At 44.1% G+C, this 20,219-nt stretch overlaps 1 protein-coding gene across 3 annotated transcripts in view; it reads right to left on the bottom strand.

Annotated features, from left to right (window-relative positions):
• Positions 1-1,505: 1,505 nt before the first annotated feature.
• Positions 1,506-20,219, bottom strand: part of LOC106608612 (synaptopodin-2) — a 39,840-nt gene continuing 21,126 nt past the window's right edge. The window contains exons 2-5 of one of the 3 annotated variants that reach the window (XM_014206647.3): positions 18,262-18,413; positions 16,128-16,924; positions 11,152-13,817; positions 1,506-4,422 (exon numbers count right to left, since the gene is read on the bottom strand). In XM_014206647.3, the coding sequence (XP_014062122.2) occupies positions 3,787-4,422; positions 11,152-13,817; positions 16,128-16,924; positions 18,262-18,413 (4,251 nt within the window). In that variant the 3' untranslated portion in view covers positions 1,506-3,786. Of the gene's footprint in view, positions 4,423-8,168; positions 13,818-16,127; positions 16,925-18,261; positions 18,414-20,219 lie in introns of those variants that run through there. The other 2 variants (XM_014206646.3, XM_014206645.2) reach the window with 2 other exon arrangements.

Genomic DNA, 20,219 nt, shown 5'->3' with positions numbered 1-20,219 from the left:
GACGAGCTGGCAGGCGTCTTTTCAGACACTTTCAACTTCTCCCTGTCCCAGGTGGTAGTCCCCACCTGCTTTAAGGAGACAACCATCGTCCCAGTCCCCAAGAAAAACAAGGTGACATGCCAGGCACACTGGACCCACTCCAATTTGCCTACCGCTTCAACAGATTCACGGAAGATGCCATTTCCTTTGCTATTCACATGGCCGCAGCACATCTGGGCAAGGGGAACACCTGTGTGAGAATGCTGTTCATTGACTACAGTTCAGCATTCAACACTATTGTTCCCTCCAAGCTCAACACCAAGCTCAGAGCCGTGGGTCTTGACACCATCCTCTGCAACTGGATCTTGACTCTTAACACAGGGGTCCCACAGGGGTATGTCCTTAGTCCTCTGCTGTACTCCCTGTTCAACCATGACTATATGGCTTTGCACGACACCAACTCCATCATCAAGTTTTTCTCACAAAACCACGGTTGTAGGCCTGATAGCCAACAAGGATGAGTCAACCTATAGGGAGGAGGTAAGTGAACTGGCAAGTGAACTGGCATTGTGGTGTCATGACAGCAACCTTTCCCGCAACGTCAGCAAAACAAAGGAGTTGATTGTTGACTTCAGGAAGCATACGAGCGAACATGCCCAGATCCACATCAACGGGACTGCAGTAGAGTCAACAGTTTTAAGTTCCTCGGAATCCACATCACCGAAGACTTGTGCATTGCGGCCTGGTAATGGAATTTCTCAGTCCACGTCCCAAGGCCCTAAAGCGGGTGGTGAAGATGGCCCAGTACATCACTGGGACTGTGCTCCCACCCATCCAGGACATCTACTCAAAGCGATTCCTGAGGAAGGCACACAGCATCATCAAGGACCAGACACACCCCAGCCACGAGCTGTTCTCTCCCTTACCGCCAGCAAGACTGTATCGGAGCATGAGGTCTGATACCAACAGGCTCAGAGACGGTTTCTATATACAAGCCACCAGACTGATGAACACTTGACCTGGACTGACCTGCTCTGATTCTTCACACCTTAGCACACACACACACACACACACACACACAGTACATTCATGCTACACACACATCACAACTGCTGCTACCAGATTCTTATTTCCCTTACCCAATACACGTGTAAATATTGTGCCAATACTATAAATTGTGCCTTACTGTAATATACTTATCCTAAAATGTTTATTCTATTCCACAGAGCCATTAACTTTGTTTGTGTTCTTATCTTTTATTATTTCGTATTGTTGCTTGCATTGTGGAGAAGGAACCAACAAGTAAGCATTTCGTTGGACGATGTATACCATCCGTATCTCGTACAACTAATAAAACATGAGAAAAAAAACATTTTAGCAACACATGGACTACCAGCAGCACAAAAACAATGATATAAGGATTCCATTTAGATCTGATGATACCTATATTAGAACTGGGATGAATTAAGATGGTAGCTTAGAAACATGTCAGTCCCACAACAACAAAACGAGAAAAATACTTTCAGTAGTTCAATGCTTTTTTTATTTTCCAAAATGCCTCATCCTGCCTACTGAAATCAAAGTGAAGAAATCAAATGATGAAATCAAAACTGACAAAAAGTACACAGACATTGGGTAATTGTTTGGACTGAAAGTACTGTAAAATGAATGAAAAAGAAAATGCAAAAAACACCAAAATATCACTCCAATATATCGTTGCTGATGACACACATACACAACTTTGTAAAATCACATGACAGATACTAACTAGTGTTAAACAATTTCAAATATTGCAATAATAACAGATGATACATGAAATTTCAGAATTTGATCCATCGCAATCGCACATAGAATCTTTACTCTGGACTGATGAAAATCCATGAAAGAAGTAAGGAACACAGGCAAACGCAAGTGATGTATCTCACAATTTCAACTTGATCCACACCATACAAGTCCATGACCACATAATAAAAGTACAGTTATTGATTTCCTATTCTACATTCTATTTGCTTTGAGGCCTATTTATCACCAAGAACGGACATCAGCAAATAACACATTCTGTGCTCTACTTAAAGTCAAAGAACACAATTTCCATCCCTCACTCTCTTCTCTCTAATGTACCTAGTGTCACCTCACTTACATAACTGGATATCATTTTCCCAGGTGCCCAAAGTGTAATCACTGGGAAAATACCTTACAATGTCCTGTTAGATGAGTTTAGAAGCTTGATGCCCTCCCCTTCATATTCATCACGTGATGCACCTTTAATTGCACCCTATTCCCTATGGGCCCTAGTAAAAAGTAGTGCACTGTATAGGGACACAACCCTTGTTCGGTGCCACCTGTTAATGTAGTAAATAAAAGGCAGCCGGCAAAAAAATAATGAATTTATCTCTGTATAGTAAGTAACCTGTCCGCCCAACGTGCTGAGCTATAGATTTAGCCATTCCCCAAGTTTTAAGCCTCGTTTACACCCACAATGCATCAGCAGTAGTTTTAAGGGTTGAAATCCTGACTTGAGATATGTTTTGAGCAAATCTTTAAGTGACTTATCTTTACATGATATTATTTAAGGGATTTATACTTAAAACTTTATCAACGGTTTATAAATTACTTATAAACACTTTGCATTAAGGTATATTTAACATTTATTTGTAAAGTCTTGATGTAAAGTATTAAGGTAATCTAAAGGACTTAGCTAAATAGATATGATTTATATGGAAATTGGAGATGTGTGTGTGGCATCTCACAGTAGTATTCAGCCCTGTGTTCTTAGCCCCTTGCTCTGGATGTTTAACGGTTTACTTGATTCCCTAAGCATTAACCAACTTCACATTGACACGTTTAGTTTGACAAGACACGTGAATCCACGAACACCACAAAAACCAGCATGCTAAGTAAATACATCCACAGTGGCACTTTAAGTCATCTGGATAATAAAACGGTAAAATCCTAAAACGTGACCCTTTCGTATCCAACTCCCCACAACGTCTATGTGGCCACCAACCACTACTATAACACCTGTGTTATTTTGTGTGTTTCTCTTAGGGCACTAACACTATCAACTAATGCTATTGTACTAGATTCTAGCTTGTCATCACACATTATTGTACCACTCAGCAATTTGACCTTTGTTGTGGTCATTGGTGAGTGGGTGATCTGTATGATGCACAGCGAATCTAGCAGTATATTTCCCACTGTATTCCATACTGTATAAAGGTTGACACAAATGTACATGTCCATTCATTACTCCCATCCTTTAATTTTTATACATGACAATCACACATTCTGCCTTACAACATACTTTATGCCCATTTTCTTCCTCCGAAAGAAATACTATTGATTTCACTTACTTTGAATGCTACCATCGCATCACAGTGTTGGAGGAAATTAAAGCCTCTGACAGTGCAATTACACCCTTGCTTCAATCACTCATTGATTTCTGTCCAATGACAGCTTGATGAAGTGAAACTCAATAGCATCCCATTTGACTAAAATAGAACCATCATTGACAGTGTCCCCAATACCAAAACATTTACTCTTATCATCTGTGTATTTTTAGCAGTATTCTCAGTGAAACCGAATAAGCAGATCCAACCTCCTTCAATCTCTCTCCTGTACACACCACAAACTCAATAGCTATCTCCTCGCTCTCCTCAACCCTTGTGTTATCCCATTGTCCCAAGTTTTATTTTATGCTGATTATATATATATGGTCCTTACTACTATTCCTCTGAATATCTTGGAGTTACTTTCTGGCCTTGTTATGAAGATAAGTAGATAAGTGGCCATCATGTTTGTCTGCCTCTAGCGTCTCCAGCTCCAGTCGGTGTGGTACACAGATCTGTAGCTTGGCTGCTGCTGCCCCCTCAGGGGCCTTCCGTTCCCATGACTGGCCCCAGAGTGCTCGATATTGGCCTCCGTCAGGGACCTCTGGGGCTGCAACTGTCTGGGCAGGGACCTGTAGCCAGCTGGACCGGCGGGGGCCGAGGCCGTGCTCTTGGTTGGGGACAGGAACGGAGGCATAACTCTGCTGTAACTCTGGCTCTGACCCTGGCTCTGCCTCTGGTTCCATCTCTGGTTCGGGTTCCATCCCTCAGTCATCCTGGGAGGATCATAGGACACCCTAGACTTCCACTCAGCAGGGGGCTCGGGGAGCAGCTTGCGCTGGGCAGCCAAGCACACGTTGAAGGCGATGGCCTGCTGGAGGTTCTGGAAGGTGAAGGCCTCGTCGACCAGGCCCATGGGGTGGCGGGCTGCGGCCTCCCAGGGGGAAGGAGGCTTGTGACTCCTGTCCAGCCAGGACATCTGCCTCCCCGGGGGTGCTGGGGCAGACGAGGCCCGGGGTTTATATGAGACGGAAGGGGACCCAGACGATGACCGGAGGCCCAGCGATGGTGCTCTGCCGGCGGGTGGGGATAGAGAGTAGCTCCTGCCAAATGCCTGGAATAGAGACATTCAGACATGTTTACTTCAGACAGGGACTGATATTTAAGCACGCTCTTGTCTATCCTTCCAGCAAGAACAAATCACAGTGGAACTTGGAAAATGGCTTAGACATACAGTAGTTTGAGAGCTTCCTTTGAGCATTTAATACCTACATATAATCCAGTATTCTCTTCCCTCTCTCGCAGCAACAGTCATGTATAACTAACTGTACAGCTTCATGTTAGGTTATGTTCCAAGGAATATTTTTGATATGGTAGGTCGATTGTTTATCAACAATAATATAAAGCAATGAGAATTCATTTTTGATCACCTTTCTCACAATAGTTATGCCATAAATCATTAGTTTGTGTTCTCTTGGTAAATGGCAAAAGAACGGCACCGTCCATCGTGTGAGGAGTATTTTGGTAACCTGAATCATGATATATTAAGAGTTGACATTCACGCTGCTAGTATACTGCACAAAGGCCTGCTCTCAATTCTCAAAACAACTATTGATGTTCTAAAGGAAGACAACTCTACCAGAATCAGGATAAAACTTGATAGAGGATTCCTATTTAAGAAGCTACAACCTTAGAAAAAAAAAAGAACCATTTGAAAAACCCTTTTTGGTTCCAGGAAAAACTATTTTGGTTTCCATGTAGAGCCCTTTCCACAGAGGAACCAAAAAGCTCTACAAGGAACCAAAAAGGGTTTTGCCTGGAACCAAAAATGGTTTTGCTATAGGAACAGCTGAATAACCCTTTTGGAACCCTTTTTTCTAAGAATGTACTTTTCCATTTTTTTGTTGTCACAATTCCAACACTTGCCCGACTTTTGATTTCTCAGAACAATTGGCTTATGAGTGTGTTTCCAAAATAAGCCACATTTATCTTGTTTAAATTGGATCTGACTGGCTTTGTGGATTACCAGCATCACTTTCAAGGTGTCTCAATGAGTCAGCAAATCTTCTCAAGGGCCGTTATCTTGTCTCTCTCATTATATCAAAGAACAGGTCCCTTTTAATTCCCTATTAGGATCCCTGCACAGGCAGAGGAAATGTGTGTGTCGATTGGGCAGTACTGGCAGAATCTCTTGTATGTTCCTAAGTCATCCTGCAATTTAAACCACTCCGAAGGGAGTGTGCTGCCATCTGGTGAATAAGTGTAAGAACAGCCAATAAGATTAACTCATATAGAATGTTGTCAATGGCAGAAAAATTAAATGTTCATTTTAGGGGGAAATTCGATGACTAACTTGTTTAGTGAGTCAAGATATCTGGTAAGCTGTAAGAAGAGTCCAAGAATTGTCTTTGCGATCCAGCTGTCACTATTTTGACTGGGACGCATATGAATCGGCTTAAATAGATTAGTAGACAATGTAGCTACATTAGATCATGTTTTATTCAAGATTGATGTTAAAGAGGATTTGTACACGTGAAAGGATGTTGCCTTTATTGCATTTGGTTTATTTGTTTATCGGGATATACAGTAGGAGATTTTGAAAATGATTATCTATGGAAAAATCTATATTTCCCTGTTGTCGCATTTTCTATTTAACTTCCTCTATCTTTTTTCCATTGCTAAATTGTAGCTCAAGCTTACTGTTTTTAATCAAATTAACAGATAGACTGTTGTTAAATGTGGGTGGAGTATGAATAAGTGGGTTACCTAATGTTAATCCAAGTGTTTTGCAAAGTTTGACAGTAATCAAATCAACCAAACCTGCACTTTAAACCACCTTCGAAAGGTAAGGGTGGGACATGGTGATATACAATGGAATTGGCCTTATCACCATATGATATCCCAGGATAGGACAGGCCATGTACAGTTGTAGGTTCTTCATTTGATCAACCTTTTGCAGGGTGACTTTTCTGCCATGCAGGAAATGTAAAACTTGTGGTGTATTTGAGGTTTAAAAAGGCTTGATTTCCCCTTACGAAAAATATATCAACCCCTACAAAAATGGCCATTTAATTATAATCCACATAATAATTAACATTTCCTGTTGCTGCAGGATTATTTTCCTGCTGTAGCAAACTGGCTCAGATTAAGCTCCTACATCTGTAGGTCTTTGGAGTGGACGTTTGTCAGAGGTTTTTGTGTTTTCAGACAGATGTTCGACTCGCTCCACATACGGTGCATCAGTGTTATGGGTCAGATTATCAAGATTTATGTATTTCAATCCCCTACTGCCGCTTAAAATAGCCTCTGACCAGGATAGAAGGAAAGGCATGAACTAATCGCTGATTTCCAGCCACCACAGGGAATGCTTAGGTGTCTGCCTGGGATTGGAGGGGTGACATCAAATTTAGATGGGCACCATTGAGTCTGGCTTTACAACACCATTGGGGAGTCCACCTAGCATTTGCCTTTTAATGATGTCATAATAGCTGGGTCCATTGGAAAGGGTGTCTGCTGGGCTGGCGTGACAGTGCTACTGTACACAGGGATTTTATATTTGTGATTTTCACTCGACTTCTACGTTGCTGGTTTGTAAGAAAGCACAATCTATTGACTACATCCAATGGAAAATACTGAGATGAGGACATGTGTTGACAAACAGTTTTGGGGTCTTCTGTCATTCAGTTCACCAGGAAACACAACATGTTGTGCATCAATCAATGTTTTTCCATTCATTCTGCAACTGTCCCATTCCTTAGCCGTAAATCTGCCATGGTTTAGTCTTTATTGCGACTTAAAGCCTCTGCCATAACACATACACAGGTCTTTACAGTTATTAAAATGAAAATGTACAACCAAGAAGAACACCTAAATAAGTATTCCCCTAGAATGCATAAAAAATACATAAATCTACAGTATGTAAGATTTAAGAAGCAGGTGTAGCCAAAAGGCCAGGACAGGACTCTTCTAGTCAGGTCATTTAAGTGAGGATGATCAAATTCCCTCCCGATATAGCCTGTGCCTGCGGTGAGCACCGAATTGATATTAAATCTCCCACTCAACAGACAACATCCCCTTGACAACATCTCTAACATGGCTCCCAACACGATGTGATGATGCAAGACCGGACGGGTAAACATTTACACTGTAGGTCAGAGCTTGCTCATTCTCCAGTCTTATCCAATGAGGTTGTCCAAGCTGGAAATACCCTTCTGTCACCATGAGTTCGGGGATGGGAATGTGCTTTTTGAGCACTTTCCTCGATTCTAGAGAAGTCTAGAGTTCGAGTGAGGGACTCATCATATTTCTAAGCAGAGGCAGCTGGCTTGTAACAAGGCTTTTATAGACTGTGAGCAGCGAGCTATTATTGGACAGTGGTTGGCTCCCCACCATTTTCAATTTACAATACTTATCCACAGATGGTGCTAACAGTGGTAGCTAGCTACCTCCACACTATCAGCACAAAAGCATGTTGGGTATGCCAATGAACATGTCAGTTGTTTAGAAGGTGACATGGAGTACCTGCAACTTTGTTTCTCCTCTATTCTAGTTCACACTCTGTTCTCAAACTCCCTTCAGGCTGTGATTTATTGAACGTATTATTTGTATTTCGCTATGACTGAAAATAGTTGATGTCCTACTGTTTAAAAAATCCAAACCAAAAATCCACGGGTGTTCCTATTTGAGTTAGGAAGTAGCAAAATAATGAATGTGGGTGTTGTCACCCCTCCCAATATGGTGCAGTGGTAAGGTGGGAACAGAGTTGTGCCAAGTATAAAGAAGGTGTAGAGGAAAAGTAGAGAGTAGCAGAATGGGATGTGAAAGTGCATGCAGAAGAGACCAACCAAGGAAACGCAAACGTAACGATAAAAGGCATTTTAATGGCACTGACATGAATCGTACAGAAAGTGCACCATGAAAAAGAAAATGAAAAAGAAACAACATACAGAACAAAAGAAAGCAACTCTAACAAATGTATACCATTCAAATGACAGGGTGGTTTTTCTGTAACTGTGCTTATTTCAATATCCCTTTTATAATGTTTTTTTGGCATTATGTTAAACCAAAGCAGGTGTACAGAAACATTAGAAGAGTGAGAAAAGACAGAATAGCTGGAGGTCTAGTGAGCGACTGCCATTCATGTTGGTGAAATAATACAAGCCCACTAATCCTCCCAAACCAACAGCTTTCACTCACGCACACACATAATCTGTGACATGGAAAAGTTTACATTTAGGGACCTAACATGACGCAATAACTGTATTATTTCAAAAATGAATCCAAAACAATTCAAGCAGGGTCTTTTGGAAGACACTGAATGAAATTGTACGAGATCTACATCTTACATTTGTGCAAGTACATTCCACCTCCCACCTCCAAGAGACGGGACCCTAACAAAAAAATATTAGACTTTTATGTATACTTCAATTTATAAAATACAAAACATTCCCTTTTTGCAATGCAATTTATGAATGTTTGGTAAATGAAGTAGCCATGTTTCCTATTCACTATTGCATATGAACATTATATCCACCAAATCTAAGTAATGTCACTGTACTTACAAAACACATGTCAAATGAAGCCAGACGGCTCTCAAACCTGACCCTAAATATGTTTCCACTGACCACTCCAGGTCTCCCTAACCATGTTGAGAGCTTGGGACGATAAGGTTCTATCTACATTTTTGTCTAAATTTAGTTATTGACAGTCTTGTTCTGTTCAATGTTCTCTACCTATAAAGTACTCTAAATACCCCAATTCATGTTGTTACACTTAAAATAATAAATTGCTGACACCATTCAAACCAATGAGGGTTTGAAACTGTACAGCCAATTATCTCAGAATCGTCTTTTTGCAGATCGAGCCTTATAGTCCCAAGCTCTCGATGTCTTAAACCTCCTCTTAGTCGCTACTTATAATTTTCTCCGTTCATTCAAGGTCAATTTTGACAAATTATTGCACATCTTAACAGCTAACAAATACACTGTTGATATTGCAGAAGATCTTATCAAACTTGTCACTGGCTCACACACCGCCTTAGTACTCCAACCTCTTCTTAAATTCCCTTTCAAGCTTCTCTCCTTTCCCAATTTTAACTTTCTCACCTGTTACTCTGAATTCCTGCTGGCTATTATCCTCGCTCACATTCTGGCAATGCCTGCTCACAGGCTCCACTGATTCACGTCATAAGTCTATTGAATGCATTTTGTGGATTTCCTGAAAAACTACATTTTATCATTTTTGGGCTTACATAATTAAGATATACCAATATCATATTAAATTTTCTATGTATTGTGCGTTGCAATATTGCAAAGAAACTAACATTGAAAAGCTTTGCTTGAAAAACCAAGATATTATATAGTTGTATACGAGTAAAGAGTGAATGCATAGCAGGTGGAAAAATACATCCAAACTTTATATATTAAAGGCCCAGTGCAGTCAAAAATGTGAATATCCTGTGTTTTATTTATTTATATATTTCAACAGTATGAGGTTGGAATAATACTGGGGAATTGTGAAAATTATTACAATTTTAGTGTAAGAGCCTGAAATTTTGGTGGGATGGTGTTTTGGCCTGCCTGCCGACATCACCAGGCAGTATAAGTTAATAATAACAAAGAGTTTCAAACCTCTCTGCCAATAACATCTAGTTTTCAGGTTATGTAACCCTCCCATTAGGCTTGTTCAATTAGGCCCCTCACTTAGACCACTCCCAGACAGTCCTAGCAAAATTCTTGCTTGAGAAATTGCTCTTTGCTAAGACGCAATTAGTTTGTTTTTGACCATTTTTTATTAAAAAATAAAACAGTAAGGTACTTAATTCTTACACAGAAATGATTTGATATTGAGATCAAAACAGCTGCATCGGGCCTTTTTTAAATTCTATCATTTATTAAAAAAAAGATGTTGGCTATAAAATGTTGAAAAGGCATCTTAAAAGCTTTCTAGGAATATATTGCATTTAAATGAATGTACTGTGCTATATGTTGTAACTAGATCTAATGTTCTTTTAAGCAAAGATCACTTAATTATGCTATCAGAATCACTCTTTCCCCACAGCTGCTGGCTTCCACACCTGGGCTGAACTCTTTTTGGCCATGAACCTGGGCTTTGGAGCGGTGCTGCCCCCAGAGATGGACTCAGACTTTGCCGCTATGGGAAAGCTGGGCACCACGTAGGTACTGGGAGGTAGTGGCTGATATGGGGCTTGGGGTGCTGCTTGGTAGGGGGGGCTATGGGCTGGTTGGTAAGAAGGGTTTTGAGCTTGCTGCTGGGGTTGATAAGGGGCTGGAGGGGCTTGTTTGTAAGAGGGATTATATGGATGTTGGTAAGGGCCAACAGGAACCTGCTGGTAGCTATTGTTAGATGGCTGGTAAGCATTAGGTGAGGCTGGATGGTATGGACTATCATGCATGGATGGTTGAGGGGGAATCCCGTAGGGCTGCTGTGGATAGGGAGCATTCATTTGTCCAGCCGGCTGGACAGGGGCAGCTTGCTCATATCTTATTGGTTGGTTTTGGTTTGGAGGGACTGGGGCAGGCTTTGGTGCGGCGGCCTTGGCAGCCTCGGCAGCCTCCACTGCTGGGCCATAAGTAAAGAGGGAGGCATTGAGCTGATAAGGCTGATGTTTCATGACATCTATAACGGCAAGGGGTTTGCAGGCAGGTTTGCCTTTCCCTTTCTTTGCTTTAACCGCAGGGCTAGATGGAGGGGGTTGCTTAATGGCCCCTGGTGGGTAGGAAGGGGACTGTATGGGGTTGTAATTTGATGTAGGGGGAGCTCTGCAATTGGGTGAATATTTCCACGGATGAGGTACGGAGGGAGAGGGCGACGTGGGCCTTGCCTTGTTTGCCTGCGCAGTGGCTGCCTGGGCTTGCTGAGCTGCCTGTGCAGTGGCTGCCAGCACAGTGTCCGAATCCACGACATACTTCTCCATACGAGACTGCCTCTTGGCGAACAAATCGGCTCCTTTCCCCCTAACAGCCGGCATCGTCAAAGCCGAGCCCATTCCTCCTACTGGTGCCAAAACGCTGGCCATTGGATTGATGACGGGTGACGATGACCTTTCTCCAAGTGTGTAAGAGTTAATTCGCTGTGGGGGAGGTGTAGGAGTAGAACAGGGAGCACTTTGTGGAGCATTCCAAGGTTTCGGAGAAGGTTGACACACTCTGTCCATCCGGGTCTGAGTATTCAGTGGGGCTTGCTGTGGTTGTGGGGCCCAGGTACTTGTGTGTGTCTGAGGCTGTGCCTGAGCTGGGGCCCATGCATTCATAGGTGGCTGTAAGGGTGCCTGCTGTGGAGGTGGTTGTTGCCAGTTTTGCTGGGGTGGGGATTGGGTTGAAGATGGTTGGACCCAAGGTGGCTGTGGCTGGGCTTGATTCTGATCTGGGGCCCAGGCATTCATGTGTGGCTGTTCTTGCTCTTGAAGTTGCTGGGCCCATGGAGGCTGGACCTGAGCCTGAGCAGGTGCTGGGGCCCATGCATTCATAGGGGGTTGGGGCTGAGCTGGATGTTGGAGCTGGAGTTGAGCTCGTTGGGCCCAAGGTGGCTGTTGTGGCTGGGCCTGGCTCTGTGGTGGTGTCCATGCATTCATTGGAGGCTGAGGTGATGACACCCAAGGTTGCTGAGGCTGGACCTGGGGCCAAGCCTGTTCTGGAGACTGAGGCTGAGGTTTTTGAGCCCAAGGTGCCTGGGGCTGTTGCTGTGCTTGTTCTTGAGGTTGAACCCATTGGAGTTGTGACTGGGCAGGCGCTATAGCCCAAGAATTCATGGGTGGCTGAGGCTGAGGAGGAGGTGGTTGGGGAGTCACCCAAGGGAGCTGTGGTGGGGACTGACTTGGAGCTGGAGCCTGGTGCTTAATTTCAGCAGGTGGCCAAGTACTCACAAGTGGCTGCTGTGATGCCTGTGTTAGTGACGGAGCCCAGGAACTCACTTGAGGCTCGGGTTGCGAATGAGGCTGAGTTGGTGAAGGACCATTTCCTCCCCAAGCTGGCGCTTGCTGGGGCTGCTGCTGCTGTGCCTGGGACCCTGGGGGACTCCATGTGTGTTTGTCTGGAGAGGGGGGCTTGGCAGGAACAGGAGCTTCCTGGGGGGCAAGAGGGGGGGAGGGCTCTGGGGCCAGTTCTGGAGCGGACTCAGTCTTGGGGGCTGCAGCAGGTGCAGGGACGCTATTTTCAGCATGCAGTGGCAACTCCTGGTTGGCCAGCTCAGGCTGAGGGGACCAGGGTGGAGAGTTGGGGTTAATGATGGGCTTGGGAGCGACTGGTGGAGGCGTCTTATGCTTGACCCTTGGTGACTGGAGGAAGTTGCAAGCCTCAGCTCCCAAGCTAAGGTAGTCCTCTTCCGTGCATGACTCGAAATCCAACTTCTTGTCACTCCTGTTGAGGAGATTCAGAAGCTCGGGGTTGGGTGACACTTTGGGTGCTTGTTTGAAATTGAACATTGGCTTGCCCTTGAACCTGTTCCTTGTGTCCTGCAAGATCCCAGACTTGATTGCCGGCATCGAAATGCGCTCGTCGCGTGAGGCAATCTGCTCCCCCTGACCCATCATCTCTTGGTTGTTCCCACTCACTGGGGGAGAAAACAGGGTGGGCATCCGGTTTTGTAATGAGAAGGGTTGGGCAGTTTGATTGCTCACGGAACTCTGCATTTCATTTGTTTGATGGTTGGCCATGCCATTCATGTTAGACGAGTACTGCTGAATGTGCTGCTGCTGTTGGTACTCTTGCTGCTGGTGGTGCTGCTGCTGTTGATGATGTTGATGATGGTACTGCTGCTGCTCGTACTGTTGTTGTTGCTGCTGGTATTGCTGCTGCTCACACTGTTGTTGTTGCTGCTGCTCATAGTACTGCTGCTCTTGGTACTTCTGATACTGTTGCTGCTGCTTCTGGTGCACGCTAAAGTTCATGTAGGCCTGCCTCTCTGTGGTGGCCTGCATGTACGAGTGCTCCTCCATCTGCTGGTAGGCCGCATGCTTCTCCACCTCCTGTACACCCTCCACAGGAATCCCCTGGCGCCTCATCTCGTCATGTTCGCCAACGATCTCATCCATGCGCTGGCGGCGCTGGGCGAACATTGTGGCCCCCTTTCCCGTGGTGTTGGGCAGTTGCTCCATCTCCTCTCCGGAGTTGAGCTTGCGCTCGATCTCGAGTAGTCCTGTGTCCCAGTCGAAGGTTAGCACTCTGCCACCGCCCTGGGCATTAGTGATAAAGTCCTCCTCAAGCTCTGATCCGCTGGTGGTGGCTACGAGGGTGAATTTGATCGCTCTGGCGTCTTTTTCGTCGTAGTCTTCCTCGTCGCTGTCGTCGACCTCGTACTCTGGTTCACTCTCACCGGTGCCGTAGCTGACAAGTGTGTACTTCTTGGCCCTCTGTCGATGCCTCTTGAACATCAACACCCCCTTGTTGTTGGGGTTGGGAGCTTCAGCGTTCAGAAGGATAGCAATGCGCTTACATTTAGACTTGGCCTCCTTCACCTGCTTGTCTGACAGGCTCTCACTGCGCCTGAGCCCTGTGAGGGAGAGAGGGGAGGGAGAGAGAGCGGGTAGAGGGAGAGAGAAGAGGGATATTTCAAATGGTTGCTTCTTGTTGCCTAGTTCATTTAACTGCATATTATGGGTAATAATAGCTCGGGTAGAACTGAAACCACCACAAATCTTTTCATTTGGATGCACATGCATCGTAAAGTTAACATGCATTCTGTAAAAGATCACAAATGAATCTCTTCCTATTGGAGCTCCAAAAGTATTGGGACAGTGACAACTTTCATGTTTTGGCTCTGTACTCCAGCAATTTGGATTTGAAATGATATAATGACTGAGGTTAAAGTCCAGACTGTCAGCTTTAATTTGAGGCGATTTTCATCATTATCGGGTGAACAGCACTTTTTGTAGATAGTCTACTTAACATTTTACTACTTTAATACACATAAGTGAATTTGTCCCAATACTTTTGGTCCCCTAAAATGGGGGGACAATGTACAAAAAGTGCTGTAATTTCTAAACGGTTCAACCGATATGGAGGAAAATACGATTTTAATTAAAGAGTCATTGTTTCATTTCAAATACAAAGTGCTGGAGTACAGAGCCAAGACGACAACAAACATGTTCACTGTCACACAACTTTTTGAGCTCACTGTATTTAATCTGCAATTTGAATTACTTTGATTCATTACTTTTCCGTTGATTGATTTCTGTTTGCCACACCAAGTTGCACTGGTGTCAGATACCAGTACTCTGCACTGCAACCACATTTTCTACAGCTTATGATTATCTTGAATACATCTTAACACTGAACGTCCACCCTAATGGCATTATGAAAACATATCCAAATACATGAAAGCAACCACTCACTAATCACTTTATAACTGATATCACTTTATATAACCAATTACTCTTTTTAAAATGGCAGACATGCTGACATACTCAAATCAGACCATGCTATTAGTTACTTAAAGTCAGCATTAGCTAAATATCAATGCAGACTATTTGATTCAGCCCATTTATATTGAAATATTTCAATCCAAAATGAATTTGTAAAACTCCCTCAAATGACAAATGCAATCAATAAGCTATAAATTGACATTTTCATAGACATCATTCATTCAATACTTTCCCGGTCCTGATTTTATAGCTGGCTTTTGAAGCCCTTTAATTAGTGCCAAGACTTATCACAAATTTAATCATTCAATCTACACAATCTCTATTCAATTAACACACCAAGCAATTACCTAATTCTCTGACCCATGCCTAATATACTCCTTGTTTGTTCCCCAATAATACATGATATTAACACAGCTGTGACAGCCTGTTCAACGGGTGGCCCAATAGTTGGAGTGAATGGCAGAGCATAGAAAATAAGTGCATTCACCAGCACCCAAGCACCTTTACCCCTTTTCTGTAAGTCCACTCTCAGATCTGTCACCTAAACCCGAGGCGACAACAGGCATGTCCACACACTCTTTAACGGCCCCAACCGTACACACGCATACAAACACAAAGCGGTGATTTATAAAAGAACCCATCCTTACATTTTTATTTCCCACAGTAGACTAACCTCAAGGTGGAGGAAGACGGGGAGTAGTGAGCGAAGCTCTCTTTACGCCACAGGCTAAGACGAGCAGTTTTAAAGTATCGGGTAACAGGCCAGTGCAGCATATGCTGGTGTCCATCAAAGAGCATTTCTACAGGCATCATCAACGCACTGGTGTTTTATTTATGTCCCCCTGCACGGCTCAATGTAACGCCCTATCTATCTCTGGAAGACACATCCTGATCAGGCCCCTATTCAAAGCTAGAGGAAAACATTTGATAGGGCATTTTCTAAATGTATATATTTCTTTTTAATGAGAATGATTTATTCTTATCCCGCCCCCCTCTCTCTTTCTTTCTCCGCTATATCGATCTATCTCCCATCTTTCTTTCTCTATTTATCTCTATCTCCCACCTATCTTTCTCCTGATACCGTATATTGCCACAATCCTGCCTTCTGATCTTGGATACTACAAACTGGACACTACTAGTATAATTCAGGCTTGAACTGGACCTCTCTGCTTCAATCCAAACAAAACCCCTCCCAAGTAAGAGATATTGTCTACTATTTTGGGGGGCACATTTTAGCGTGCAACAGAGCACCGGGCTAAGGAATGCACACATGCCACCCAGAGTTGCGTTAACAAATGAAGTTCACAGCAGTGCTATGTCAGTCTGCTATTAGGTCTGAGTCAGTGCACCCTTTAAGACAACACTAATTTGACACTCATACACAAAGGATGACTAGTGGCAGTGAGATAAGTGTAAGGGAAAAGGTATGGGGTACTCACTGGCATGCTTGGCCCGGTGCTTGTTAGGTTTCTCAAGGTCCTTCTCTGAATCTGAGTCTCGCTCCTCTGCTGGTTCCGCCCCCTCTGCGGGAATTCCAAAGGAGACGGTGAAGGAGGCGGGAGCTCCCTGGCTTTGCCCTCCTCCTTCCTCCTCAGGGGCTCCACCAACACTTGCACTGGCCCCATAGACGACCACCCCCTCTACCAGGCGAGGAGAGCCCCTCCCGGCTGCTGGGTGCTGCAGGGTGACTTCCACCTGGCCCAGCAGAGAGGGGGAGCTCAGCACCACTCCATGATGACTCAGGGGCTCCCTAGCTGGGCCAGGGACGTAGAGCGAGTGGGTGGTGGTGTGAAGGAGGGCCTCGTTCTTGAGGGCCTCTCTCACCTGAATCTCCCCCTCTATTCCAAGAGCACTCCCCAGGGAGGTGCAGACGGGATCCTCCAGGGTGTGTTCGGCGAGGGACAACTGTAGCTCCACCATTGCCCCAGGGGAGAAACTCCCCCCCTGGCGTCCCTCTCGACCTTTGTCCCCTCCTCTGCGGAACTGGCACTCCTCAGGTGCAGGTACGCAGAGCTGGGTGCGGACTAGATGGATCCCTCCGTGGGCCTCCGTGTCACTCTCCGTCTCCCCATAGTAGGCCTCGTCCTGGGAATCAGCGATGTAGAGCTCCCTGGGTGGTTGGGACCTGCCAGGGGACAGGATGCGGAGGGTGGTGCTTTCCAAAGCCTCACCAGAGGACTCCCTTGTGCCAAAGTAGGTCTCTGAATTAAAATCCTCAGGGGATAGGGTGCGCCATCTGTATGAAATAGTTGAATGAAAATGGTAAAAAACTTAGCCGTGTTGAAACTGAGCATACTGTGTTAATATGTCTTATCTGGGGACTGGCATAGAACATTACTTACAAAACTATAGTGTTTTTGATCTCATAATTTGATTGCCTGGATTTCCAATATGCAATATCATTGAATATTGTGATGCGCACCCGTGCACTTGCCCTTTGTGTTAACTAAATCTCTCTCATCAACCACTGGCCCTCAAGTGGTCACCTTAATCAAGCAAACTCAATCTCTGTCCCTCATGTTATTTGACTGGAGTGAAGCACTGAAGTGGAAAGTAATCACATTTCAATTGGGCCCCACTTAATTTCCCCTTTCAGTGTCAGAGGAAAACAGAATGTAATTCTGTGACTACAGTTATTACATTGGAGTCATTTGGAGCCTAGCAACCAAAGGGAAGAGGATGAGAGATGTGACCAAAAATGTTAAGTGGCATAATCTCGGCACCCAGAACCAAATCTTGAGTGTGAACTGGTCTGTGTTTAGTCTGTCACCAGAGACTTAAAGTGACATGATTAAAGTCCTACAATTGGCTAAGTAGCTCTGCCACCATATTGCTTTTCACCCATCTAGTCTGTTGACATCAGAGTGCTATGCATGATGGGGAAATAAGACGGCTAGCCACTTTAGAGTAACACGATCCACTTTCAAAAGGGACTGTGTGCCTTCCGGGTGATCTAAATTATGCCTTAAATATGGGCATTGGCACCAATATCCCATGGCACACCAGATGCCCATGGTGTGTGATGCCCGCTGAGTAACTGTTTAACAGCTGCTTGTTGAGCGGGCAGCTGGTTCGTCAGCAGCCAAGCCACTCAAAGGTCAACGCACTTGCCAATAAAGCCACTGTCTGTCCGCCCACCCTATTCCAGGCCACTCAACCAAGTACAAGGGCAGGTCATTTACAGCATGCTGTCTAAAAGCAAATACACTGGTGATTTGTTGTGTTGAACCATGCCTTGTAGTATATGGCCCAGTTAATTGGACCAAGCAGTAGGTTTTGAGAGCATTGAGTTGGGGATGGTTAAACCTTGATAAACCGGCAGCACCCAGGGTTGGGGTCGATTTTTGAATTCAAGTCAATTCAAGAAGTAAACTGAAATTCCAATTCAAGAGCATATCTTTCAAATTCAAATCACTTTCTGAATTCACTTTCTTCAATTCAAATTGACCCCAACCCTGGTAGCACCCTGATGTTGAAATGATGTGCACACCTTGACTTCTCCCATAAAAAATTGATTGAGAAACAATGTTGTAGTTAATAGTAAAAAAAAAAAAATCCAGCTTTCGATGTTACCTTTTGACCAGTAGTTGCAGGCAGTTGACGGAGGCGTCAATGAGAGCATTTGCTTTTGGGAGGGAAAGCTCACCGCAAGGTTCTCCATTCAGCGACACCACCTCGTCCCCCTCGCAGATCCCGGCCAAGGACGCATGACCGCCCTCTTCCACCTATGGGAAGACAAACGGGTGGTGAGTCACAATGACATGCCTCACGATATATATATATTTTTTCCTTCACCTGGTACTACACCAATTATTCAGGTTACTGTATTTACTGCAACGAAGTTGGATTTGGTGAACAACTGTTGCGTGATGAGTAACATTTCGTGAGATCTGAAGACTTGTTAGTCTAGCTCTAGGCATTAACTTGGTGAGCTGTCTCAGCAGGCTAATGCAGCCGTTTGCCATGCAAGATACCCAGGTTCAAACTCTACATGACTGTAGGTCGCATTTTCAATTGGACATCTACTTGGATAAAAGACGGAATACCTTCCCCGTGGTTCTCTTGGACTATGAGGACAGCCATTCAAAAGGTTTGAGTATATGTTTAATCAAGTGGGTATCGGGTCCCTGGTCATTGGCAAGACTTAAGATGATGTTAGTGATGCGTTAAGCCTAGGCATTAGCTTTGGGAGCCAACTTGAGTCTTTGGGTCTCAGACAAGGTTACTCTTCAGCAAAGCTCAGCCAAAGTCTTCTGTTCCACTTGCAGTGAGGAGTCCAAAGCTAAATAAAGGTCTTTATTGATACAAGTCCAAATGCTACAAATGTGTACCAGTACAGTACCTCCATTTAGATATCATTGACTTAGATGATGGCACAACAATACCTTACAATACTAATCCACACCATACATATTCAGAGCAACTGCTGACAAAAAGGTTAACATAGGAAATCACCACTGTATTCACATGTTAACCCAATGCTCCCATTGGCTACTATATCCAAATGCCAGTGTAACCAGCCAGTGTGGACAATCCTGACCGGTCATCTCTCCACATCACTCCACTATGACATCAGAGCGCACGGTGTCCACCAGTGAACATACCACAACAGGTGCTCGTCGTGTGACCCAACAATGCAAATTGCTGCTTCGGTCAGAGCCGTAAACCCAGACGTTCAGAATAGCCAAGCAGCAGGGGGTGTTTAAGTGCAGGAGTTACCACTGACCTTCTCTGGCACTTTGGATGACAGTGGTACTGTATCTACAGCTCCAAACCACGTCAACTCCATAACTCAGTCATCAGTTGAGGTACAATAGCTGAACTAATAGGGAAATATATGGACTCAGCTGAAATTGGTACTTATTTCATTTAATATAACTGTGTCACTTGTGTACTGTTGGCACAGTGATATTATGTTACTGTACTTATTGAAATGACATTTACCGATCTCTCGAATGTTAAGAGCAAGATTGCGAAAATTTGAGAAATAAAATGTGGAGGATACGTTTAGAACATGCTCAATGCACTGTAGATTAATATAACATACTACTGCAATAACCCTTCACTTTATAAAGCTGTAGTAAATAAACTATAAATAGATTGCATCTAGTAAAGGAACGACACAATTACCACTGTGATGAAACTATATAGAGTGAAAGACATGTAAATACTCTATGTATGTGGTTATTAGGGAAATTAGTATGATTTGGAAAAAGTTAAAAAAGGTGCAATGTGTGATTGCTACATCCATTTTTGGACTTTTTAAATTAATGATATGTATACAAGAACCTTTTATAAATGCCTTATAAGCTTAGTTTAACTGTCGTACACCATTCGAACCCAAAGTATTTATTCTATTGTTTGTAAACAATGTAATTATTGGTCTCCCGAGTGGCGCAGCAGTCTAAGGCACTGCATCGCAGTGCTAGCTGTGTCACTACAGATCCCGGTTCGAATCCAGGCTGTGTCGCAGCCGGCCGTGACTGGGACACCCATGAGGTGGAGCACCATTGGCCCAGCGTCATCTGGGT

This window comes from Salmo salar, chromosome 07 (assembly GCF_965601325.2).
Source record: "Salmo salar chromosome 07, fSalSal1, whole genome shotgun sequence".
In the NCBI taxonomy this organism is placed as follows: domain Eukaryota; kingdom Metazoa; phylum Chordata; class Actinopteri; order Salmoniformes; family Salmonidae; genus Salmo; species Salmo salar.
Note: the sequence above shows the minus strand (reverse complement) of the source record. Positions and strands in the feature narration are given on the sequence as shown.